This window comes from Equus quagga, chromosome 1, assembly GCF_021613505.1.
Source record: "Equus quagga isolate Etosha38 chromosome 1, UCLA_HA_Equagga_1.0, whole genome shotgun sequence".
Taxonomy (NCBI): domain Eukaryota; kingdom Metazoa; phylum Chordata; class Mammalia; order Perissodactyla; family Equidae; genus Equus; species Equus quagga.
In genome coordinates, this window is record NC_060267.1 from 11,285,243 (window position 1) to 11,311,965 (window position 26,723).

General features: G+C 52.7%; 1 protein-coding gene and 1 long non-coding RNA gene across 2 annotated transcripts in view; one reads left to right on the top strand and one right to left on the bottom strand.

Moving 5' to 3' along the window:
- The window catches only part of LRP1 (LDL receptor related protein 1), a 78,650-nt gene extending 62,475 nt beyond the window's left edge, over window positions 1-16,175 (bottom strand). Inside the window, exons 1-6 of the mRNA XM_046654568.1 lie at window positions 15,189-16,175; window positions 6,689-6,811; window positions 4,187-4,324; window positions 1,959-2,078; window positions 650-778; window positions 279-542 (exon numbers count right to left, since the gene is read on the bottom strand). Coding sequence (XP_046510524.1) covers window positions 279-542; window positions 650-778; window positions 1,959-2,078; window positions 4,187-4,324; window positions 6,689-6,811; window positions 15,189-15,255 — 841 coding nt within the window. The 5' untranslated portion in view covers window positions 15,256-16,175. The remainder of the gene's footprint in view (window positions 1-278; window positions 543-649; window positions 779-1,958; window positions 2,079-4,186; window positions 4,325-6,688; window positions 6,812-15,188) is intronic.
- A 204-nt stretch (window positions 16,176-16,379) lies between these two features.
- LOC124236003 (uncharacterized) lies at window positions 16,380-25,639 on the top strand. The gene is made up of 3 exons (XR_006887620.1): window positions 16,380-16,489; window positions 22,100-22,191; window positions 25,497-25,639. It is a non-coding gene; the product is annotated as an uncharacterized LOC124236003 (long non-coding RNA).
- Window positions 25,640-26,723: the final 1,084 nt, after the last annotated feature.

Consider the following 26,723-nt stretch of genomic DNA (forward strand, 5'->3'; position numbering starts at 1 on the left):
CTTCTCCTGCTAGGCCTTCCTTAGCTCTGCACCGGAAACATGGAAGCCATCCAGAGACTCGACCCAGAGAGAGGGGAGGAAACACAGCTATGACTCCGCCTCTGTCCCAAACAGGCGTCATCACGTGCAGCCCCCTGCCCTGGCCTCAGTCGGGGGCTTCTTGTTTAGGCTCCCGCCCCAGAGAGGGGTGGTCCTGTGTAATCCTCTGCCTCTCTCCCAGACAGGCTCCATCCTGCCATCTCTCCTGCCCTCCCCAGCCCTCCAAGCTGGCGACTCACGGTGCAGGCTGAGGGAGATGTTGATGGTGTGCTCATCCACGAAGCCCTTCAGGCCTGGCATGCGGGCACACTTGAGCTGCGTCTGGGCAGCACTGTCCCCAACGTGTACCCAGCACACGGTCTCGTTGGCATAGCTGAAGTCCATGGCTGTGGTCTGCCGCGTGCTAGTGGGTGTGATGGTAGACACCTGGGTCCCACTCAGGTATGTAGCCAGGATGTTCTGGGAGTTGGCAATCAGCAGCACAGCAGGCCGGTCTACTGGCTCTGCAGATGGAGGAGAGAAGCGTGGATGCAGCAAAGAGGCCCTAGGACCTCATCAGGGAATGACGCTGAGGGTGCCTAGCACTGAGGCCCCAGGCAGCCCCACCTACCGTTCTTGGCCTTGCAGGAGCGGTTGTCTGGCTGCAGCAGGTACCCTTCCACACAGCCACACGTGAAGGAGCCATCGGTGTTGGTGCACAGCTGGCTGCAGGTGCCGTACACCGAGCACTCGTCAAAGTCTGCCGGGAAAAGGGCAAGAGCATGGTCACTTCCAGCGTGACAAGGGCAGGGAAGTGGGTGCCCTCAGATACCACCAGTGGGTGTGTCCACACCTACAGCTACTTTGGAGGACAATTTGGCAGAATCCATTACAACAGGAAATGTGCAAACTGTATCACCCAGCAAGTCCAGATGTGGAATCTACCCTAGAGGAATATTCACACCCGTGCACACCATCCGTTCGTTCAGAAAAGATTTCTTGAATATCTACTATGTGCCAGGGACTGTCCTAAGCTCTGGGGATCCGTCTGTGAGTAAAACAGATTCAAATTGCTGCCCTCATGAAACTAACATTCTGATAATGCAATATTGTTATTAAAATAATAAATAAAACAAAAAGGTAAATTATATCTTAGAGGTGCTGGTGCAATGGAAAGTGACTGGTGTTATGGAAAAAAAATCAAGCAAAGAAAGGGGACAGAGAACGCAGGCGATGGGGTGTGACTTTAGAGAGGCCAGGGATGGCCTCCCTGAGAAGGTGGCATTTGTGCAAAGACTTGAGGGAGGTAAATTTAAAACAGAAAAGTTGCATTGTTTGTGACAGAGAGAAACTGGGAATATCTTACTCATCAATAGGGAGATGGCCAAGTAAACTGTGGTAACAGTCATACAGCACAGCGGTTTTTGAAAGAACGAGGTAGATCTCTACATATTAACACGGAAAAATCTCCACAACATACTGAGTGAACAAATTGAAAAAAGATATGACCAGTATGATATTTATGTGAAAAAGAGCACACGCCCATCAACAGTACTTTCACTTCGATCTTCCGTGGGTTCATGTGTACAAATGTACAGAGAAATGCCTGGAAAGAAGACAGCAAACTGATAACAGAGTTGACCTCCAGAGAGATGGGAAAGGGACCAGAACTGAAGGGGATTTGACAAAGGGGACTTTGGTTTTATCTGCAGTGCTTTAATTTTTTTACAAGAAAACTCACATTTGACCTATATAATTTTAAGATGAATTTTTAAAAGTCTGGTGGAAGCAAGTGCTTAGGGCTCCAGTCGCGCCCTGGAGCTGTCGGGCATGCGGCCACACCTCCTCTCTGGCACCTTCCATCTTGTTTTCCCAGCTCAGCCAGGCCTGCTGGCCTGCCCCCCGGCCTGCTCCAGCACACAGTGCCTGCACCCACATACCTTTACAGGTCTTGCCATCCGGCTGCAGCTGGAAGGTGTTGTTGCAGTAGCAGGTGGGTCCGTTGAGTGTGGGGACACAGTGGTGCTGGCAGCCCAGGTGAGAACAGTGGCCTCGGAGCTCTGTATGGGGCAGGCGACACACACTCAGGCCCACAGACCCAGCAGCCACACCCAGACTGCAACCTTCCCCCGACTCCCACCAACCCCTCAGAAACCACCTCCAAGTCCACGGTGTGGATGGGCTTAGGAAGCATCCACTGTATTTTGCAAGTGAGGAACTGAGACGTGGAGAGGTTACATGGCCAATTACGGCTTAGAACCCACATGTCCCTGCTCTGGCTGCTCTGGACTCCCTCAGTCCCCTTGGAGAAGGGTTCTGGTAGTTTGTTGGGGTCAACAGGGAGCCGGGACAGTGAGTCTCACCCCTCCATATGCCTCTTGTCTGCACTGTCCAGGGACTACAGTGCTGGCTTCAGGGCCGAGGGTGAAGAGTGGGCATGGAATCAAGGCTTTCCCCATGGGACCCCAGCTCTGGTCGGAAGCACCCCTCCAACCCATCCCTTCAAGCCTGGAGGCCTCAGCGAGAAGGCCCAAGGTCCTGGTGGCGGATGGGAGGAGCAGCAAAACTGGATCCCTTGCGATCCTTCTCTAATCTTTCTCCTGCCACTGACCCACTTCCACAGGGGAGACAGACAGGAATGAGACAGGAGCAGGGAGAGGTGGGAGAGCAGCTGCCCCCCCAGACCAGCGACCCAATTAATGGCCTTGCGTGGGGCCAGGCGGCCTGGCCACAAAGACCCTTTTGTCCAGCTGCCTCACACCCCTGCTCCCCCCACCTAGGAGCTCAAGCTGCCCAAGATGCTAAGAGGTTCAGAGGTACTAAGCCTGCTAGGAGGAGCTGGGGTGGGGGGCAAGGCCCCACTTATTCCTTCTCCCCTCCACCTCCACCTGTGAGCCCAAATGTGCTGCCTGTCCAGGCTTCCCCAACAAAGGAGGGAAACAGTGTTTGTTCTGGAAAATCTAGAACAGACTCTCTCTTCTGGATATGGGGCAGAGGGGAGGAGGAGGTCCAACTTCTGTAATATCAGAGAAGGGAGTTCCAACTTTTGAGGCTTTTGAGGTTCTTGTTGTTTTTGATATTGAAAAGGTATTCAAAAGGAAGGGAACTTGAATACGCCCCATCGGTAAGAGGGGGTGTGCGCAGTAACTGAAGTCAGCCCCTCGGCCCACACTCTGCATCGCATCCCAGGAGCTTCAGACAAAAACATGCAAAATCAACCAAAGAAAAGGATGAAAATCTTCCACGAACTCCCTTGCTCCACACTCTCTGCCCTCGGTGAACAGGATCCACATGTCTCCTCCCACAGGCAGATGTTTTCTGACATGCATACAGGCACAGGACACGGTCCCCACCCTGCGAAGACGGCCCCCCACCCCCGGGCTTGCTGGGGCCTCACAAAGCCTGGGAGACCTTGAGGACAGCAGAAGGGAGAAGTCACTCTTCCCTGACTCGCAGGCCAGGGCTCCGCCTCCCCCCATGGGAATCCTCCCCCATTGCTCACATGTGACCCCGACTCTCCCTGGCCCGCGGGGACCTTAAGGGGAAGAACAGTGGGGCTGGGAACCCGAGCCGCAGGTGGGAGGGAAGTCTGACTTTTCATCCTAAGGTTCCCTCCCAGCCTGGGTGACTTTCCCATCAAGCAGCTTTGGGATGCCTCAGAGATCTGCCGTTCCTGGGGGATGTCTCAGAGGCACTGGCGGGGAGGCAGGTGAACAAAACTCCAGACCCCAGCCCCAGCTTCCATCAGCATCTGCTCTTCTCTATTCACACTCAGGTTTCATGTAAGAAACCATTTGAAGAAAGGACCCCCCTATCTATAAAAGAAAATTATGAAAATACGGATCTAGTGTAAAGCTCTCATTTTATAGGTGGGAAACTGGAGTCTGGAGAGGGGTAGTGACTTGTCCAGGCACACACAGCCAGAGAGAAGCAGCCAGGCAAGGCCCATACCCAGGCCCACAGGGCTGCTGACCAAGCCCTACGCCCAAAGAGCCCACCCATTTGGGCTGCTGTCTGGTGGCAATTCTGTGCAGGGAAACAAGACAAGGCCTCACCCCCACTGAAGGTGTGAGGACAGTCCTCGGACGGCGGGCCTCCAAACCCATCAGGTGCCCGGCTGAGAACTCACCGCATCCACCTGGGACAGGGGAGGTGGAAGAGCCCTTACCTCGGCAGTGTGGGCCCTCGTCCGAACCATCTACGCAGTCCTGGACCCCATTGCAGAGGCGGGACATGTGAACACATAACTCGGTGCCCAGGCAATTGTGCTCGTTCGGCTGACATCGCTGAGCTTTACTCTGTGGACCTGGGGGCAGATGGAAAGGCTAGCGTGACCAAGCTGGCTATAGTGGCCATCTGGCCACATATCACTGGGGGAAGGGACTGAGACTGGGGTATCAGACACCTCCATTTTTTAGATCTCAGAAGGCCTCAGGGGCTGTTTATAGACTCTTCCGTGCCATTCCCAACAGTAGCCACACACCTGGGAGCAGCCAGGTGGAGGGAAGAACTGGGCCTTCAGCAAAGAGTCCGCTCCCCAAATGCCCCACCCCTATGTACGCCAACACCTCAACATTCTACACTCAGGCGACAGCTCAGGCTAGAAGTGAAAGGTTTTAATGAGCTGAGGAAAGCAGAGTCCATGGCAGAGAAGCTCAAATGATAAAGAACACCTCCTTCCCATGGCTCCCTGGGTCACTGAGCCTGGGCGTGAGAGTGAGACCACGTCTTCTAGAATGGCACTGCCCAATATAGAGCCAGTCATATGTGGCTATCGAGCACTGGAAATGTGACTAGTTCAAACTGTAAGTATAAAATACATACCGGCTTTTGAAGACTTACTATCACACACACAAAAGAATGCAAAAGATCTCATTAATAATTCTATATGAATAATATACAGGAATAATATTTTGGATACATTGGGTAAAACAAAATTAAAATTAATTTCACATGATTATTTTCTCCTTTTTTAACGTGGCTCCTAGAAAATTTCGAGATTGCATGTGTGGTTTGCATTACATTTCGCTATTCTAGACCCCCAACCCCAGAGCAACCCGCTGGGGGAAGGATTTGGGAAGGGTCAAAGGTTGTGGCCCACTGGTGATATCTCTGGTACTTCCTTTGTTGTCCAAGAAGATGGGCTGGGGGGCAGCAGGGTAGAGCTCCTCAGGGAATCCTAAGGAGGCCAGGTGGGCTAGGACCACTGCCCCTGGCTCCCAAGTCTGGATAGTGTGTGAGTGACAGCAACTGTGTGAGTGCACCTATCCACGTGCGCCTGGGTAGGAGTCTGCGTGCACAGGTGAGCGAGCTGTGGAGGGTGGAGTGGTGTGGAGGGAGGGGCCTCTGTGAATCTCCGTGTGTGCTGGCGCTTCTGCTCTCAGGATGTGCATTTCCCTGTCCTTCTGGGAGTGAGTCTGGGTTGGCTTGTGAGTGTCCAGGGGCACTGGTCTGAGCGCAGGTTGTGTTTCTGCATCCCCATTTGAGAGTGTTGACTCTGTGCTGCTGTGAGAATGCGTCTGTGTCAGCGTCTGCCTTTGTCTGTGTATGCCGGGTGGGGGGATGAGTCAGTGCCCAGGAGGGGCAGTCAGTGAGTGTGATGGAACCAGGAGTGGGTATGAGTGGGGACAGTGTGGGGACGTGTATAATGTGGGGTTTGCACCAAACTAAAGGAAAAATGGACAAAAAGAGCCAGATCCAGCCCCTCTGCCTGGCTTTCTTTACCCTAAGTCAGAAATGTGGGCCGGAAAGGTGGCATCAAACAAGAAGAGTCCAGGCCGAACCACGCTCACCATAGAGACACTTACAGAATAGCCACGGCCCCTGCCCCTCCGGAGCAGGTTATGGGGGTGAGGCCGAGAGAACTGGTGGCTCCCTTTCTGCCCCTAAAATTACCCCTGACAGTTATGAGTGAGGACAGGGGATGGGGCTGCAGCAGGATAAACCCAGGAGAGACAGGAGAGACAGACCTGGGAGCACAGGGCTGCCTAGACCCTGATCCAGATTAGCTGGGCAGGAGAGAAGCTGAAGATGGAGACCCTACCACTCTGCCAGCTGCCCAGGACTCTGGGGTCCTGCCAGCAAGTCCTCCACCCCCCACTGGCAGGGTAAAGGCTGGGTGGGGACCTTTCTCCCAGTTTAAACAGCTGCCTCTGATTACACCACTTACTGGGGGCAGGGGAAGGCGGGGGTGGCGGGAAACGCACAGGGGTGGGGCTTCTGGTACAGAGACTGAGCAAGAGCGGGCGGCCTTTGGCCTGGGAGCCCGGAGACAGGAAGGGGACCTGGAAAGACCTGGGAGCACTTATCAAGGGTCAGGAGGCTCGGAGGCGGGAAGAAGAGAGATGAGCTGAAAGGGAAGGGGGGCCAGGCTCTCCAGCAAAGCTTTTCTTCCACCGAAGCTGTCAGCCCAGAGAACACAGTCTCTGGCAGGCTTGGGGGTGTGCAGCTGAGGGAGCAATCCAATGCGCCATTTCTGAGCACACCAGGCACCATGCCGGGTACTTTGAAGAGGGGGAGAGGACAGTTTTAGCTGTGTCACGGCCAAACAACCCCAGAGCAAGGTCCACACAAGGCCAGAGATCAGCTGTCCTCATCCCACACTGCCCGGGCCAAGAGGAAAAGGGACAATTCAGGGGTTTGAGGGGAGGGATCCAGAAAAGATACTTACAGATCTCAGGGGCCTCATCAGACCCGTCCGGGCAGTCCCTCTCACCATCACACCGCCAGCCCTTCGAGATACAGGTGATCTGGTCTCTGCAGGCAAACTGCTTGGGGCTGCAAGTCTTAGGGGCTAGGGGCAAGGAAAGAAAACAGGGGTGTAAATGGCAGATAGAGGCCAACTCTAAGGCCCTAAAGCCCCCCAAGGCTCCTCCTCCTCCCCAGCAGCAGTCCACTCCAAGCCACAGCCCAGTGCCTAAGGGTGCAGGTGGCTGTGGGGCGCTCCTGGAACACTGTGTACCTGTGATGGATGAGGGGAAAGATGCAGGGGGCAGATTTTACTGTCCCCCCAAGAGCCCCCAAGGCTGCCTGTCCAGTGTGCCCCTCCTCCAGCCCTTAGGGTCAAAGCCCTTGCTGTTCTCCATTACTCTGGTCTGACAGCAGCATCCCCCGGCACTGCGGACTGAGAGTGACGGTGAAGGATGGGGCAGTTAGGCCTTTGACATGTTTTCTCTTTATCTTCCTCTCCCTCCCACAAGAAGCCCAGAGCTGGTCTTTTCTAACTTCTCTTCTGCTCTTCCCTCTGGGATACTCCTGGTCCTTGGAACTCATCATCTCACCCATCTCCAACTCCTAACCACCAGGACCCTGGATGAGAAGTATGGGGAGGGGTGTGCCTTGGGCACGGTGGTGGCTTGGAGATGGTACAGGAGGGCAAGGCTGGGCAGGGCAGGGTAGGGCAGGGTGGAGAGCCTGCCTCCACCTCCATTCTCTAAAGAGACAGCCTCCCTTGCTGGTTAGACCTCAGGGAGGACTTCCAGCAGATGCTCTCAGAGGTAAGAGGCACCTAAGATGGCTTAGGATGACAGAGCAGGAGAGCCGAGGCAGGGGGATGGCTGGCGTGACCGGTAGGAGCTGGTTTCAGCCCAGCCAACCCGTGAAGTTACTAAATCCAGGACCTCTTGGCCCTATCCCCTCACCCACCCGCCTCCCTCTGCTCCTACCTCATTCTCTTTCCTCATTCTTGGAGGAGGAATTAAGAATTGTAACACTAACTCATCGTGGGCTCAGTATGTGCCCGGAACTGTGGTAAACCAATTCTTTCCATGTATCGGCTTATTTAATCCTCCCCACAATATGACAAAGTAGGTACAACTAACACTGTCCTCTCACAGATGAGGAAACCGAGCCTCAGCGAGGGTGGGGTCGCACAGCAGGCGAGTGACTAAACCAGGACTCAGACCAAAGGAGCTGACTCTCAGCTTTTATCCCGTGCAGGCCGCACCAGTCTCCCGTTCCCAGCACGGGACAGTCTGGAGCTGTTCCTTGCACCCCACCACCAGGTCCTCCATGGGAAGAAAAGTCCCCATTCTCCTTCACCCCCACTCAGTCTCCCAGGCCTTCCTCGCCTTTTCCTCGGCCTGTGTCAGTTCCATTTCCATTCAGCTGGCAGGCACTGAAGACCAGCTCTGTGCCGGGCCCTGCCCTAGGGGGAGCAAGATGCCCCCTAAGGAGCAACAGTCCCCTGGGAAGACAGCTGTACATAACTAGCTGGAATGCAGAGCAGAGCGAGCTCAGGGATGGGAGGGAGGGTAAGTAAAGTGTGTCAGGGCTCTGAGCAGGGAGGGACGGAGTCTGAGGGGGGCCACGCCGAGATGTCCTCCCTCCCTAACCCCCATCTCTGGCAGAGGGGACTGCACTCAGGCCCCTGGCCAGAATGAGAGCCGAGTTCAGGAAACACATCAAGGATAGCCTGGCCAGGCCCCCCCGGAGTCCCCCTCTCCTACCCCCCACCCTGAGCAGTGAATAAAGGCCCCTTGAGGAGGTGGATAATGCTGAGTTCATTGCCCCAGTGGGCCAGCTGTGAGGTCTTCCCGGGGAAACAGCCCGCCAGCCTAGTTAGCATGCCGGAGAACGGTCTTCTTCCTCTGGCCAGCCTCTTCCCCTGGCCAGCCGAGACTGGCTGGGGGGGTGGGGGGGGGGGGGGGGGGGTGGTAGAGGGGGCTGGAACGGGACTCAGAGGCAGATGGGCTTTTTAGAGCCCAGAAATGGCCCCCATGCCACCCCACCCCCGACCTGGACCTAATTCCACACTCTCACTCCTCCCCAGGGCAGAACTCACAGCCCGGGCCTGAGGTCACTGGTTGGTCACTCCCCTCCATGCCGTGCCCCAGCCACGATCCCCCCTCCTTTGGCCCTCACTTTGTCCCCCCGCTGTCCCCCACCCCCATTTTTGGCCTGAACTCGACAGAGGAAACAGCAGCTGGCAAACTCCGAAAGCTGGAATGAGAGAGATTCACAAACCAGATGTGCTCTTGTGGAGGGAGGGGAGTGGGGGATGGGGAAAGTGAAAGGAAGAGGAGGTTCTGGGCCCCATCCCACAGCAGCATCTCTTCAGGCCCGGGGTGGAGGGACTGGGGGTGCCCATCTCCCAAGGGCCAGGGCAGTACAAGGATTGTGGAGAGATATGTGAAAGAACTTCCTTCCTGTCAGACATGGTGGAGAAAGCCCCAGGAATCTTGCGTTTGAAGGTTGAGGCCTGTCTTTGATTTCCTTCAGGGGAAAGAGGAGGAAAGAAACAAATAACCTACTTTGGGGCAGTCTACACAGCTAAGGGAAGCCTCACTCTGAAGTGGGAGGGAGCTGCAGTGGGGGTGGGGTAGGAAATTTGTAATCTGCTTAGAGCCGCCAGCCAACCCCACTGCCCTCAGCTGAGCCTCTGCATCTGATGCCAGCACTCAGAAAACCCACCTTTGTGGCCTGCAGCTTAGATGAGGGAAAAACATGGCCCTAAGTTCGGGAGCAACTACCGGCCTCCCCCGCCTCCCGCCCCTCATGAGAACTGGGGCTTCCTAATGATATAAGCTAACGCTTTTCAACATGGTCACTACGTGTCAGCGAAGGGTCTGAAACCCTTTGTACATATTTATGCATTTAGATCCTCACAACCCTGTGGGATGGGTACCGTTGCAATTTCCATCATACACATGAGGAAACTGAGGCACAGAGCAATTAGTAACTGAACAGATGGTTTCCTCATTGGCCATGATGCTGGGGCTGGATGAGGAAGGATGAAGAAAGGAAAGGAGACTATTTTGGTCCTCTTGCACTGCAGTGTGGAGGGACTGTAGGGGTGGTAGTGGTCTTCAGGGCTCCTCAGAGAGGAGGGGAGAGGCTGGAGAAGACAGAGTGGGACAAGAAAGAGACAGAAGAGGGAAGAGAGAGGAGGGAAAAGAAGGAGGAGAGGACTGAGCGAGGTTGCAGAGAGAACGCCAGGACACAGGGGCCGTCTGTTCTCAGCTTCGCCCGGAGATGAATGTGACCGCCATGCTAACTCTGGCCAACACCCCTGCCCCCTCTCAAACCCAGGCACTCGGCCCAGCCATGGCCCCCAGGGCCACCAAGCTGGAGCCAGGACAGGAGGTGTAGGGTTGGGTATGCATCCAGACACAACACGGACCCCAGTGCCCCGTTTGAGCCTTCGGCTGTCGTCCTCTGTCCCATTCTGGGACCTTGGGGTGGGGTGCGGAAGAAGGGCGAGAGTGCCTGGCCAGAGAAGAGAGGGGGACAGGAAAGTACAGGCCCTGAGGAATCTTCTCCAGAGGAGGGGACGCATCTGTTGATCCCTTGGGAGCAGTGAGGGAGAGGAAGAGAGGTGAGACCTCAGATGGTGTTTCCTAAAGCACTGGAGACTTGAGGCAGGAAAAGCATGAAAGAGACCCTTGCGGCCCTTTCCCGGAGCGGCCACAGCAGAGGGAGAGATAGGCTGTGCGTGTGGGGGGGGATGTTTTCTAAAGGGAACCACATGATATATCTAAGGGAACAGAGGAGCCAGGGGGTGGTCAGGGAGTGGGGGACAGAGTCTGCAGGAATCTGAACTTTCAAACAGATGGGGTGGGGCAGCAGGGGCCTCCCAGACCCAAATGGAGAGCTTTTCACTGAATTTTATGTATTTTGGGTGTTACCCGGTGGCTGCTTCCCCGCAGCTCAGCAAGGCTCAGACACATTTTTGTCATTCCTGAGTCTGGGCCTCTGCTTTGCGGCCTGGACAGACGGACAGACAGGATGGCTTGGACTGCTGGGGGAGGGGAGGGTCTCCCCCTCCATCCTGAGTCAATATTGACTCAGCAGGACATTAGCCTGACCAGTGACCTCCCCACCATTTTTCCTTTCCCCACAAGTAAAATCCAGACCCCTCAAATGCCTCCGGAAGTTATCCTATCTCTCACCAGGCCTTCACAAGCCCTCCCCCTACCCCCAACACATACACACACACACGCACAGGCACATGCACAGTGCTCAGTAGAGGTAAAAGCTCTAAGCTCCTGACCCATCCCCCACAGCTTTCTCCAGTTCTCGGGCTCCTGGTCATGAGGAAGTTCTGCCAGAAGTCTAACCTCCCTCTTTCCTTCGGGAATATCTCCCGTCCCCCTTGTACTTAGCCCACAAGGGGTATCAAGTTCCCTTCTTCCAGAAACATTCTTTCCAAAATCATTCCCAAAATTAGTGGAGGGGGAAGAAGAACTTGGAGGAAAGTGGAGGGGGAATGCCAAACTGACTATTCTGAGTCTGGCCCTGCAGGGGAAGAATAACTCCCAAATAGCGAGGCAGGAGCTGAGGAGCACGGGGACAGCCCAGGAGAGACTCCTGCTCGCTGGGAACTTTCAGGATACCAAGAGGCCTGGATGGAGATCGACACAGACAGGCAGAGACAAAGCAAGAGACAGAGACCGAGAGAGACAGGCCAGAGAATCCACGAAGGATGAGCAATGGGAGAGATGAACCAAGAGGATGAGAGACAGAGGTTCGGAGAGGCCAAGATTGCACATACCAATGACAGACAGACAGACAGGCAAAAAAGGCAGGAAAGGGTCTCAACCCAGAGGTTGTGAAGATAATGACACAGTTGTCTTTGATTGCACCCGCAGAATGACACCCTCCCACCCCCGGAGACTCAGAGTAGGGTGGGGGCAGCATATATCCTGACTTGGGGAGACAGAATCCCAGCCCTAGCAGTGTCTGAGCTGGAGAGACCCAGCACAGGGGCTACTGCCTCCCACAGAACCCGGAAGGTGAGAGGAAGGAAGCCCAGAGGGCTTCAATCCGGGAGGCCAAGCCTCCGACAGACCCTCATCTCCCCTGAGGAAGCACGAGGGACAAATGCACCCCCCCTTTCCCAGGGAGGTTTTACACTGGTGCCTGGGGCCACTGCACCGGAAGCACTCCAAAGCCAACTGCTTCCTTCTCCAAACAATGCAGGATCCTGCTCACTGGGCTGAAATCTGGGACTGAACACAGGGACTACGTTCTCCAAATGCTCACCCCCAGCACCCAGCTGCACTAGGTCAGGGACCCCCACGTGGTCCCGCTCAACTGCACCCAGATTCCCCAAGGGTGATGAGCCCCATCCAGAGCTGGAGGACTTGAATGCTGGGGAGACCACAGAGTTCGGGGGACCCTGAGAAGAGACTACTGAGGGGGAAGAAGCCCTACGCTTGGGGTTCTGATGTGCAGAGGCTGAGACTGCCGCAGGAGGAAAGAAAGTTAGACCTGAGTAAGGAAGGGCTTCCCAAAGGTCAGGAAGGAGTTTTGCTGAGTTGGGGGGATTTGGACAGGATCTGGCTCTGGCCAGGGCCCCAGCTGGCATGCTTAGGAGGCCCAGTGATGGGAGACTGGTTGGGGGCAAAATCATATGAAGAAAATGGAGGAAGGGGAGCACGACTGGAAGAAAAAAGAAGTCTTGTGAAACAGCCTCAAACATCAAACTATCCCTCCAACCCCAAATCAATGTTCTACACCTCTCTACTTTGAAAGACAAGGGTGGGGCAGATGTTCAAGGATCTGAGCCTGACCAGCGAGAAAGGAGTTTGGAGCCTTCTCTCAGTGCGCCAGGAGGCCAACACCTCAGCCTCATAACTCCCTTCAACTGGGCAGCTTGAGTGATACCTGGTAACACAGCGGCTCATGCGGGGTGTGGAGCGGGGTGTGTGTAGGGGGAGGAGGGGAGCGCAGTCAGGCTCCTTCTCTACAAAAGGTTCCGAATCTCTGCAGAGGCCTCAATAACCCCTCTTCCCATTTCCCACCCCATCTGTTTTCCATCCCCTGCCCCCCAGCAAGTACACTTGATTCTGTCTACTAGCGGAGAGTGACATTGCTCCCGAAAAAGAAGGGGCCCCTGGGGGTGGGTTCAGGCACAGCAGAGAAGGCAGAAGAGGTGGGGAAGGCCCCCTGGGCTGCTCCCCAGAAGGGAAAGCATCAAGGCCTGCGGCACCAGCAGGAGGAAGGTTAGACACTAAGTCAGGTGAGCTGGGGCCAGGAGGTCTCCTTCTCTGGAAAGCAAAGGAGAAAGTTCGGTGTCTGAGGGCCTGAGGCATAAAGGCAGGGGTAGGGATCTCCTAGGCTGCCCTGGAAAGCATTGGCCCTACAGGTCTGTGCCATACCCCCTTTCCCACCCCCCAGAGTGGGGTGGAACCGATGATTCATATTCCCATCCCCAGCGGAAGAACAGTAGGGTTTGGGGAGGGGTCCTCTCCTTGGGGCTTTGGAGAGAGTTTGGTTTGAGCTGGATCACAGCTGTCAACTGGGTGGAAATTTTAAGAAAGGGTAGGGAGACAGCTAAGGAGAACATGTTCAGGCTCCCTCTTCCACTAACCACTAACCAACTTGGTGTGGCAAACAGAACTGCTTTAGAACCCTGGAGGTGAAGCTCCCGGCCATCCAGGCCATTTCTGACTGTGGAGGACTATTTTTGCTCTGCACAGAGGGCACCCCCCCCCCCCCCACCTCCTGCCGCCTTGCTTCTGCCTAACTTTATCCACCGTTCATCATGGGGCTCCTGATGGATCTCTCTCTTTTTCTCTAGAATTTTTTTTCTATCCCTCCCAGAAGCTGCTGCACCCAAATCTCTCTGTCTCAGTTTCCCCTCCCACCTCACAGGGCAGAGAACAAGAGAAAGAACACGCATACTGAGGAAGTGATGGGCAGGGACTGGCTGTGGGGGCTGCTCTGAGGGCGTTCAGCGCAGAGCCCCTTTCCTCCTCTTGGGCAGATAATTGAGGCAGTGTGGAGGGCGCAGACAGTCCCCAATATGGCATATGTGAGGGCCACTGAATATACTGTCTTTCTGGGCACAGCTACTTCCTGACCCCCTAGCCTCCCTCCCCAAAACTGAAGCAAGTTGGGGGGGCGGGGAGAAGAGGGAAAGAGAATCTGGTTTCAGAGAAAAACTTTCCCAATCCCGACCTGGCAAAATTTAGAAGATGGAGGAGGGGTGCATGATGGGACTGGGCCTAGTTTTTTTCCCCGGATGAGAGGACTAAAATGACGGGAAGGGATGAGATCCCACCCTTTCTCAAATCAGGGGCCCAGCCCAGCCCAACCCCATCCCCCCGGCTCAAAGCTTGGGTAAGACTTGAACTAATGACTCACAAACAGGCAAAAAAATAGCTAACATAAAAAGGGGAGAAGGGGTACCTCATTTTCCCAAAAGGACACAGTTCTACCCCAGCCTAACTGCAGGATACAAAGGCGGGGGGTGGGGGGGGGTGGGGGGAGGATGTGGAAATAAACAAATCTACCAAAGGAGCAGGGAACTTGGGGGTGGGGGCATGGCCATAACCCCCATCCAACCTCCAACTCTCCTTCCAGTCCAAACTGTGATCAAGCCAGGAGTCACGGAGAAAGCAGCCCTCCTTCACCCTCCCACCTCTGCATTCCAGGCCATTCTCCAGTCCCCTTCCCCAATGATGACATCTGACGTTTTTCATCTCAAAGCTCCCAGGAATTAAGAAGGAAAATTCAAAGTCACATAGCATCGCCTGCCCCCCCTACCCTCCGCCCCCCAACACAGCTCCATTCAGGCTGCTGACAGAGGCCCTGGAGGGGGAAGTGCCCACTTCGGAACCCAGACTGGCAGCCGGCTGGATCCTGGACCCAGGCCTCCAAGCCTGGTCTGCCAGCCCAGATTCCACACCCAAGCAGGGGGCCCTCCCGGTGGCCCTGCCTCTCCCCACCCACAGCCTTCCCGGGGCCTGGCTGCCCTCTGCCCAGCGGGGCACCCCTGACCCAGCTCTCCCTTCCAGATTCAGAGGCCACTGCAAAAGGCCCCCGTCCCCTTTTGCAGTCGTACATTGCAAACCCGGATTCCTTCACAATTCAGATCGGGGTGGGGGGGTGGAGGATGTAGGGGAGGCAGAGGCCCTCCCCAACCAGAAATAGGAAAAGAAGGCCTCTCAATCCCGGGATCAGAAAACGGGGGAGCCCTCTTCTTCCTTCCCAGGCCTCTGGTCTTTGTTTGGGCTGGGGGGTCCCGGAAGCATCATTTGCCCAGTGCCCCCATCCTTCAAATCGTACCCCCATCCCCACCCCAAGTCGGGCCGCTGCTGTGTCAGCTGGACAGGGATAACAAAAGGCACCCCCTCCCGCGTCTCCCTTCCCCATCCGAACGCAGGAGTGGGGGCTGGGGAGTGGGTGTCCCCAGGGGTCCAAGGGGGCCGCGGAATCTCACTTACCGTCAATAGCGGCCGCGACCAGAGCTGAGAGCAGGGGCAGCAGCAGCAGCGGCGGCGGGGTCAGCATGGTGTGGACTGATGCAAACAGCAGCCCCCTCCCCTCTGGTCCTGCTACTTCTCGCCCCCCCCCCCAATTGGGGGGTCCCCCTTTTCCCTCCTTTGCCCCTCCTCCTTCTCTATTCTTATCCTATCCTTCGGCAAAGCACACCAGGGGTGTGGGTGAAGAGGTAGAGTTAGCAGCCCCTCGGGGAGGGCCTGCTGACGGGGGTGCGCCCTCTGCCCCCAAATCCAAAACCTTCACCCCCTGCTTTTCTCTTCGCTCCTCTCTCCCCCTCCCCGGGCGAAGCTCACAGCCCCATCTCCGAGCCGCCTCCGGCTGCAAAAATGCACAATTGGGAGGAGGCGGGGTGGGGGGTGGGGGGCGTGGACCGGGTGGGGGAGCCTTTGGAAGGGGCCTGATGGAGCTCTAGGGGCTCCCCTCGTTTCCGCCTCCTCAGTGCAAGGGCCTGGAGCTCGCACCACTGTTCCCCGGACTGAGGTGCCGCGGGGCGGGCTGAGGGGGGAGAGGGAGGGGACGGCTGGAGGGAGGGAGAGAAGGGGCGGGGAAAGAAAAAAAGGTTGGGGGGGCAGAAAGAGCTACGCGGCAATCCTGAGATTGCGCATGCGCCGTTTTGGCGCGCTGCCCTGGGGAGGGGGAGTCAGAGCAGCGACAAGGTTTGGAGCGCTGGCCAGCGGTCGGAGAGTGGGGGTCTCTGGCCCTGCTAGCCGCTTTGGGGCCTGGAGCGCCCTCTTCCCTGACTGACCTTTCTCCCTCGCGCTCCAGGGAGCTGAAGGGGCGATGGGCGGATTGGGCGGTGGGCGAAGAGAGCTGAGCGACTTCTCTTAGAAACTCGGTGTCAAGCCCTAGGATTTCAGGCCCGGTCTGGGGATCCAGGACCCAGAGGTCCGGGACGAGGCCTGATTTCCTCGGGGAACCCTGACTGTGCCTCCCCTGCTGGCGTGGGGGCAGGGGCCGCCAGTCCGCGGGGAAGATACGGGGAAAGGCTGAGCTTTGATTTGGAGACTTTGTCAGACGGGGACCGGGATTGGGGCCTGCGGCGGAGGGGGGCGGGGTGGGGGAGGGGCCGTGAGGGCCCGCCCCCACCTCGCTCCCGGGCTCGGAGTAAACAGGGACACCCGCGGGGACACGCCGGAGCTTGTCTGCCCGCCTGGGGCTTGGGGATGGAGCCCACCTTAGTACCCGCCCCGCCCTGCTCTCCTGGCACCGGGCGCAGGAGGGGCAGGCCCTGGTTTGGAGGGAGGTGAGTCATCAGCGGGTGGAGTTGAGGAAGGGCCACCCCTCTTCGCCCCAAGAGGTCGGGGCTCATTTATTTTTTTGTTTGGTGTTTTGTTTTTTCGTACCTTCTGACTGGCTTCCCACCAAATCGGGATTTTGGATTCCGAACAACAGGGATTTGGAATAAGATGAGGGACTCTGGACCTCTGCTTGCAGGCCTCCAGTTCTGAGGAGGTGTCTGCTGAGTGGGGGACATTTGTCCCGGCGCTGAGCCCCTAAGGGAATGCTCCTTTGCGTCCACAAGGCGCCGGGCGGTTCCCAGAGCCCAGTGGGTGTGCTTCTGGCAGTGCCCCCTTCTGGGTGGTGTTTGAAGGCCGTACCCTGCGTGTCTGGCTTTCTGGTGTCTGGCAGTCAGAGTTCAGGGAGACAGCAGGCGACTTTGGCTGCCAGAAATTGATGTTAGAGATGAGAGAGTGTTGTGCCTCCCTTCTCCCTTTTAAAATTCTAGTCCAGAGAGGGCCCCAAGTCCTCACTCTAGTCTGTCCCTGGCAGAAAGAGGAGCAGCTTGGAGGACTTGTCCAATGATGGCAGCGAGAGCAAGAGAGGAATCCAGAAAGAACTTGACCTTTCCCCCAAACCAGAGCTTCCTCTGGGCTTGCTTTGCTCACGCTAAGGCCACCTGCATTTTAGACTCCCAGGCCAGAGACCTCAGACTTGTTGCCAGCTTGTCTTCTGGGCCTTTTCCTATATCCAATCTTGCAAGCCTGTGCTCAAGGCCTGTCATTTTTTCCTTTGAAATAGTGCTCAGATTTCCTCCATTTCCACTGCCAGAGAGTTTCTCTGGGCAAGGGTGGGGTCTTATTCATCCTTTTATACACAGCCTTCATGGGCTGACACACTGACAGGCAGGTGACAGGGACTCACTAAATGATTTTAATGAATGCCTGCCAGGACCCCTTCCCAATACTGTGTTCCAAGTGAAATCAGATTGAAACAGACCTCAGGCAGCTGTGAAAGGAAGAGCTAGCTGGAGTGACCACATGCAGCCTGAGAGGGTTGTGAGGGGGAGGTCTCATTCCTCTCCCCACTATCCACCTCACAGAGGTGAATCTTCCTAAAACTGCTTTCCCCGTGCCTCTTCCTGGCTGGCAAACCCCTCCTGGGTGTCTATAGACAATCGAATCAAATGTGAACTCCTCTCCCAGTCACGGCCTTCCAAAATCTGGCCTCAGCCAGCATGTCAACACTCCTCACTTGCTGCCTCCCAACCCTGCTATCTCCTGAACGTGAATGTGTTTTTACAGTCATGCTGCTTAGTGATGGGGACACGTTCTGAGAAATGTGTCGTTAGGTGATTTCGTTGCTGTGTGAACAGGATAGAAGGTACTTACACAGACCTGGATGGTATAGCCTCCTACACACCTAGGCTGTATGGTACTGAACTGAGGGGACCACCGTCATAGTTGCGGTCTGTCGTTGACCAAAATGTTCTTATGCGGTGTATGACTGTATTTTTATTAACTTTATATTGTAAAAAATGGTAAAACTTAGTGGTTAAAAAACTCAGGGTGTAGGAAGATGCAAGTCAACTTGCTATCTCTGTGTTCCCATTCGTCAGTCCCGCCCTCAGAGTAAGCACCCCTAAGAAGAGTTCCTGGGGTCTCCTTCCAAGAGGGTTTTTTAAAAATGATAAATATTAAAGAAAAAAATCCTTTAAACACAACATCTAGCTCACTCTTTATATTGTCTGCTTGGAATCTCCTTCTTGGGTACTCTACAATCTATTGGGATTGTTGGGCCCTTGGGTTCTTTCCAGTATGTGAACTGCTGAGGGTGTCTCTTTAAGATGAGAGAATGCATATTTCTACCTGAGCCTTTAATTATAGTGTTCTCCCAGCTCCTCCCCACCCTCCTCAGAGAAGCTCTCCTGCTGTTCTCTCTCTACCCATCTCTCCTGTTCCAAACTTGCACTCGAGACAGCCTTGGTTCCTAGAATTTAGCACTTAATTTTGTGGATTCTGTGTCTGCAACCAGACCATAAACTCCTTAAGGGTGGGGATCATGTCTTTTATTTCTTTGTGTCCACTCAGTGTTAGGAACTCTTGATTGATTGGTGGGGAGGCTGACAGGAGTGTTAGAACTAGAGGTGGCAGCCCTGGTAGAAGAGGCAATTATAATTAATTACTGTCGAACAGAATGTGACGGTAAGCATCTTCTTCCCCCTATTTCTCTTATAGCACTTATTATGCAATCCCTCTCTGCCTCAGCTTCTCCTCTTTCTCCCCACTTCTGTTCTTAAGAAGCTTCTTCCATCTTCAAGTCCTTGGGTTGGAATTATAACCAAAATAGTGCAGAACCAAGGAGGAATTCTCTGCAGTCTATGACGGGGATACCTAGAATGGTGACAGTGGGCAATGAAGTTGGCGTGGGAAGAGGATATCTCCTTATTTGGATTGCCCAGCAAATCATTAAACATCTCCCCTTCCTGTCTGAATGTAACAGGCACTGGGACGGGGCATTAAGGGGGCAGCTCTGGGACTGAATGTCAGGCCAGAGACTGATACCACCTAGTGGTCAGCTAAAGAAATGTGAAAAGAAGGGTGGCTCTTAAGGGTCTGGTGGAAGGTGGGAAGAGAACCAAGCTTTTTTGAGCGCTTACCATGTACCAAGCCCATGCAACGAGTTTTACATGGATTGACTCACTTAAGTCTCACAAGCACCTTCTGACATGGGTTATTTCCAGTTTGTAGATACAGAAGTAGAGGCTCAGGGAGATTAAGGAATCTGCCCCAAATCACAGTCAGATTGGAGCCAAGGTTTCACTCATTTAATAAACATTTATGAGGTAGCTCATATGTGCCAGGCATGTTGCTAGGCACTAGGGACAAGAGCTGGCAACACAGTCTCAGCCTTTAATCAGCAAACAGTTTGGTGAGGTTGTAACAAGATGATTGACAATTACAGCACAGAACCTTAATGCCTATGATAAAGGCAAGCACAGAGGGTCTGAGAACCAGGGCAAGGTACCTACTCCAGATAAGGGGATCAAAACAGAGCAGGGCAGGTGCTGCCAGGCTACATGCTGAAAGAGAGGAAGGAGGTGACAAGCAATGACAGGAAGAAAGTATGTTTTAGGCTGGAGGACAGGCAAAGGCACAGAGACGTGAGAAGTTTAAAACATCTGAGGAATGGCAAATATGGTATGGCTAAAGTTTAAGGTACTTATTGATGGATAAAGTATCAGACAGCCTAATCCCAAGGGGTGATTTTAGCCACACTAAGAACTCAGAATTTTTTTCTAGAAGTAGTGGGGAGCCAGGTGAGAAAGTGATGAAGTCTTTAAGTCATCAGCCATAGAGCTGGAGAGAAAGCGGATTCTAGCTAAGGAGGTGGGATCAAGTGCACTAACTGGTTTATCATGTCAGCCTAGAGAATAGGGACAGAGAATGCTGAATCTAGAAACTTTGGCTCAAATTAGAATTGTTCTCAAATTTTGGCTGAACATTAGAATCACCTGGGAAGCTTTTAAAATCCTTACGCTAAAAAGAAAAAAAAAAATCCCAATGCTGGAGGACTGATACTACTTGACTTCAAGACTTGTATGCTACAATAATCAAGATAGTATGGTACTGGTATAAGGACTGATAACAGAATGGGGGCCAGAAATAGACTCACACTTAAATGTCATTTTGTTTTGACAACGGTGTCAAAGCAATCCACAGGAAAGCAAACAGATTTCAACAAATGGTGCTGGAACAACTGAATATCCACATGGGAGAAATAAGTGAGCCTTGACCCCTACCTCACACCATATGCAAAAAATAACTCAAGATGGATTATAGACCTAAACCATAAAAGGGAAAATCATAAAGCCTTTAGGTGAAAATGCAGAAAAGCTTCATAACTTGGAGGTAGGCAAAAGTTTCTCAAGTCATAGAAAGCAATGACCATAAAAGAAAAAAAATTGATAAAAGAAACATCAAAATTAAAAACTTTTGCTCCTCAAAAGACACCATTAAGAAAATGAATATGTAAACCAAATAGGTAAGGAAAACATTGAAATGACAAAGGACTGTCATCCAGGATATATATAAAAAAATTCCTATAGCAGTAATAAAAAGACATCCCAATTTTTTAGAAAAATGGACACAAGATTTGAATAGATACTTCAGAAAAGAACATATATGAATGGCCAATAAACACATGAAAAGTGCTCAATATCTTTAGTCATCGAGGAAATGCCACAATGAGATAATTCTCCACACTCATCAAAATGAAAACTTTAAAAAACTGCCAATACCAAATGTTCGTGAGAATGTAGAGCAACTGAAACTCTCTCTCACAGCGTTGGCAGGAGTGTAAAGTGTTCTATCTATTGGGGACAGTATGTAGCAGTTTCTTATAAAACTAAGCATATATCTAACCTATGACCCAGCAGTTATACTCTCAGTTATTTACTCAAGAGAAGGGAAAACATGCTCACACAAAGATTTGAACAAGAATCTTCATAGCAGTTTTCTTCATGATAGCCAAAAATTGGCTAGAGCCCAGGTGTTTATCATCCAAAAAAAAAAAAAAAAAATGGATAAGCAAACTGGTATATCTCTACAATGGGCTACTACTTAGTAATAAAAATGGACAAACTGTGGATACACAAAACAACACAGATGAATCTCAAATACAGCGAGTAAAAGAAGCCAGACATAAAAGCACATCCTGTTTTACTCCATTTATAAGAATTCTAGAACAAACAAAACTAATCTACGGTGGAAAAAAGTCAGAGCAGTGGCTCCCCCTGGGGGATGGGGTGAGGATAATGACCTACATCTTGATAAGGGATTGGATGTCATACAGCCATCAAGTGGTGAGGCAAGAATTTGAATCCAGGCAGCCTGGCCCCAGAGGCTGTGGTTTCAACCACCATATCCCATTGCTTTGCCTCTAGGATGCTGCCGCCTTGGTGCCGTGAGATTACATAGGAAGAGTAGCCTGTGAAGGCAGGAGACTGAGAAGGAGCACCCAGAGAGGAAGGTGGAAGAGCAGGAGAGAGGGACCAGAAAAACCAAGAGGAAGAAGGCTTAGGCAAGAGTAGCTAACAGTGCTGAATCGTGCAGAGAGGTCCAGGGAGAGAAGGACAGGGGCAGGCCATCGTTCTGGGCACCTAGGAGGGTATGTGTGACATGGGCCAGAACAGTTTCATGGGACCAGTGGGGGCAGCAGCCAGCTGGCAGTGTACTGAGGAGGTGAGGAAAGGAAGGCAGTGAACATGAATAACTTTCCCAAGAAGTTTGGCTGCACAGGAAAAGAGAGAGAGAGGCAAGACCGTAATTAGAGTGCCAGTTAGAGGGCTGGAATTTCCTTGCAGAGGCTCATTCCTGACCACAGCTGGCTCCATCCAGAGATGCTTGACTTCGCCCACCCACTAGGGCTGCTACTTGTCCTTCTGTGAGGTGAAGGTCTGTTGGCCACAGTAAGCCTCTGACAGCCCCAAGCCTCCATTTGGAAGCTTGAGATCAGCTGGCCCTGCCATTGCTTACATCCTGTCATCCTTGGCAGACCTCAATGGGCATCCACCCTTCTCCAGTGCTTCCTCTTCCTGACCACCCCTGCACTGCTCCCCACCTCCCCCTTGCAGGAAGCCTTGGACCACCTTCGGCTCAGATCGTCCTCGCCTCTCTTTGCTGGTCTGAAACCTGGCTCTTCCCTGAGGACACTTCCTTTAAAGAGGTATCACTTATTCTCCTCAGTGCACAAGACGGGTGGTGGGAGGAGCATAGGCAGTCGGCTGGCTCTGGGCTCTCCATTTCCTGTAGTCAGTATGGCTCCACCAAGGTCTCAGTTAGGGATGCATCTAGCTGCAAGTAACAGAAGACCTAATTAAAGTAGACTGAACAAAGTGGAGTTCTAGAGCAGATCCAGGGCTGGTGACTCATCAGAGTTTTCTACCTCTGCACACTGCTACTCTATCCTCAGTGACTGATTGTATCTCCCCTCACAGTTGCAACATGGTTGCAGCTGTTCCAGTCCTCACATATGGACTTGGCATTGAAGAAGAACAAAATCTTACCCAACAGCCCCCTAAGGTCCTATTGGCCAGGGCTGGTTCATTGGCCAGGGGAATGGAAAGACCATGATTGGCTACACCAATTAGATTCATCCCCTGAAAGCACGAGAGGGGAACACCTGTACAAAATCCAGACCTTGCGCCAGACTAACTGGGTTTAAACCTCAGCTCTCTCATTTCCTAGCTCTTTGGGCTTGGGCAGTTTACTTAACCTTTCCAGCTTCCTCATCCGTAAAATGAGGGCTATCAGTGTTCTACAATAGAACTTTCTGTGATGATGGAAAGGTCCCATGTCTGTGCTAATATAGTAGCCATTAGTTATATGTGGCTATTGAACATTTGAAATGTGGCTGGTGCATCTGAGGAATTGAATTATGGTTCGTGGCTACCATATTGGGCACATAGTTCTTTCTCACAGTATTGTTGTAGGATAAAATGTACAGTGCTTAGATTTTTTTTAAAGTAGGAATTGAAGTAACACATAAGCCCTCACTAAATGTTAGTTATCATTCATCCACTGGTGTCTTGGTCACTTGCCCACACTCCTTGAAGACTCTGGCATCTGACTCTCCATATTCCTGTCTAGCTCAGGTCTTTTGCAAACCCAGATGGCCTCAGTGTTCATGTAGGTAGTCCAGCAGCACCCTGGCCCCTTGGTTGCTTGCCTTCCTCAGCTCCAGTGACTTACCTCCATGTTGCCATAGCCACACACTCGCATAGCCAAAACCTGTACCACATCCTCCCAGGAGGGCCAGACTGATGTCTCACCCCCTGGTCTCTGACCACAACATTCCAGCCCTCCAGCTCTTTCTTTCCCTTGCTCCCACAGAGGCCAGCCTTTAGGTCTGTTGAGACTTCCAGTTCCTTCACTCTGTTCTGTCCTCACCCACTGGCTCCTCATGTCTTTACTTCTCTTCCTAACCAGTCTTGATTCCGCCCACAATGCTTCACTTTGACTCCTCTGCCAAAAGGTCTCCTCATTATGATTAACCTTCTGAACTGTCCTTCTGGCTTCAGACTTACACCTTAAATCCATCTTCCACACTGTAGCCAGGATGGTCTCCCTAGTAAACCTCATCACATTACTCATCTGCCTAAATCCTCAATGCTTCCCCTTGCCAACTATTACCCATTTCTGAAAGGTACCGTGCTCCCACAGTATCCATGCTTTTGCCCATGCTAGATCTTCTTCCTGGTTTAACTCTCCTCTTGTTCTTTGCCTGGATAACTCCTATTTTTCCTTCAAGATTCAGTTAAGGCATCACCTCCTCCAGGAAGCCATCCCTGATCTCCCCTATCCCCTACCTTGTCTAGATGCCCTTTGTATGTGCTCCCATGGCACCCTGTGCCTCACTGGAATCCACACCCCTGATTATCCTGTAGTATCATTGTTCATTAATTCACCTGTCTTCCCCTCTCAGCTGTAAGAGCCTGAGAACATACACCCAACAAATTCTTGTTGAATTAATTGAACATAGATTCTGGGAAGACTGGCTTTGCTTGCTTGCTATCAGTTTGATTTTCTTTTGCTTTCTTTTTTTTTTTTTTTGAGGAAGATTAGCCCCGAGCTAACATCTGCTGCCAATCCTCCTCTTTTTGCTGAGGAAGACTGGCCCTGAGCTAACATCTGTGCCCATCTTCCTCTACTTTATACGTGGGACACCTACCATAGCATGCCTTGCCAAGTGGTGCCATGTCCGCGCCTGGGATGCAAACTGGTGAACCTCGGGCCACCAAAGCGGAACATGTGTACTTAACCACTGCGCCACTGGGCCGGCCCCTGATTTTACTTTTCTAAAGGTGGGAGGGATTTGAACATGTTTATAGGCTGAGAGGAAAGAGCTGTAATAACTAGGGAGTGAGAGGCTGGGGACTTGGAGAATCGAGGGGACATTTAATGGAACAGTGTCTGAGGAGGCAGGAGGGAGGGGCCCTAAGCACAGGTGGAGGGGCGTACAGTGGGCAGGGGCAGACACCCTCTCCTCTGAGCCTTAGGGAGGGTGTGGGTGCTGATGAATGTGTCTGTCAGTGGGGAGCAGGAAACCGGGGGAGTTTCCAACTGACCGCCTCTGCTTCCTCTAATCTAAGGGGTCAGCTGGCATCAAGGTGGATGGGAACTTGGGGAGAATGGCAAAGTTGTGAGAGATAGGGCTGGCTAGGGGTCCACAGCAGCTTCCCACACTTCTTCTGTGACCTTTCCCTTCTAACCCTCAATCCTCCACAAATCCCAGGCCACTGCCCAGTGCTCTGAACGTGCCCCCACTCATTCTATCCGTGAAAGGTACTGAGCTCCTGCCATCGATCCATCACTAAGGTCAGTCTTTCCATAAGAGAGCATCTGTAAAACATTTAGCCCGTGCCATGTACAGAGTAAATACTCTGTAAATAGTGGGCCTTGTCACTAGCAAGAACGCATGTCATTGTTATTAGCTGCACAGCAGTGTGTATGGGGTGATAGGACTCCCTGCCCTCCGGGAGCTTATGTTCTTGTTGGAGAAGAAGGATACACCCACAAAATCATTAAAAAGCAACGCAAAGTGATATGTGATGGTTACCAACACCCACCTGGTGCTTTGTTTTTTGATCACAACCTGCACTAAAAAGTATCTTTTACATCAAGACCTAGCCCTCAAATACATATAGAAAACTGCCACAAGTTTCCTTGGACACTACTTATCCTAACTTTATGTGATGCATTCTGATATGTGCTATTCTCTTCTATTCTACTTTGTTTAAGAAAAAGTGATGGTCAAGGCTCACTGTTATGAGTTGAACTGTGTCTCTCGAAAATTCATATATTTGTATGTTGAATTCCTATGTCCCTTGAACATTCTTGTCCATATGAGATGCCCCCAGAACCTCAGAATGTGAACCTATTTGGAGATAGGGTCTTTATAGAGGTAATCAAGTCAAAGTGAAATCTTTGGGGTGGGCCCTAATCTGATATGACTGATGTCCTTATAAAAAGGGGAAATTTGGAGACAGACTGGCACACAGGGAGAACACCACAGGAACATGAAGACAGTCATCTACAAGCCAAGGAAAGAGGCCCGGAACAGATTCTCTCACAGCCCTCAGAAGGGACCAGCCCTGCTAGCACCTGGATCTCGGTCTTCCAGCCTCCAGTACTGTGAGACAATAAATTTCTGTTGTTTAAGCCTCCCAGTTTTCGTACTTTGTTACAACAGCCCCAGCAAACTAACACAGCCACCAAAGTGATCTTCTGACTCACTATTGCTTTGCAACCTGCACTTCACAGACCACCAAGTTCTTTTCTCCTTGTCTTTCTCTCGTGCCATCATTATAGCCACTTGGTGGGATGGCAGGGCCCAGAGGAGGGGGTAGGCAAGGCACTCGCCCTCAGAGTGTGCAAGTGGGGCTGGCATTCCTGGAAGTCCAGCCAACCCTGCAACTGCACAACCCGACGATGAGTGCCTCCTCACTGCAGCCTAGGCCGTGTGAAGAGGACAGAACTATTGTCTCCATCTGAAGAGCTGACACACAGTCACAAAGCTCTTAAGTGGAGTCAGACCCAAGCCAGACTGGCCTCTAAATTCTGGGTTCTTTCCACGCTATCACAGCGTCCCCATTGGTGCAGTCAGTTAGAGAGGATGACAATAAATATTATTTTCCTACCAGTACTGGCTCCTCACTTTCCCACCCGCAAAAGGAGTCGGTTAGAGACTGCGTTCCCTCCTCCCCTCCTCTTGCCAAAGTTCTGGGGAACTTGGATCTCCTGAGCCCCTTAGAGAGCAAAGCCTGATTTCAGCCACTGTCTGTGGATGTGTGCTTGCTCCCAGGTGCCCCCTCTGCCTGCACACACTGCAACCCCACACTGCTTGGATCAGACTCCCTGCCCGCCCTCTCCATCCTGCTTTCCTTCCTCTTCCGTTCACTGCCTTCCCGATACAATAAACACAGAAACACACACAGCTCCAAGAGGCACTGTCTTTGTTGCGCTAATATTATTCCCATATCCGGGGACTCCTATGTAGGCTGGAGGCCCTTCTGCCTTCCTCATGCCTGGTTTATTCTGGGCCATAAAAATAGTGCCTGCTGGGCACTGTCCTCAGCCTTCAAATATGTTATCTCATTTCACTCTCACAACCTTATGAGTTAAGACTATTTGCTCCATTTTACCGATGACACAACTGAAGCACAAAGAGTAGATGGCCCAGAGTTGTGCAGTTAGCAG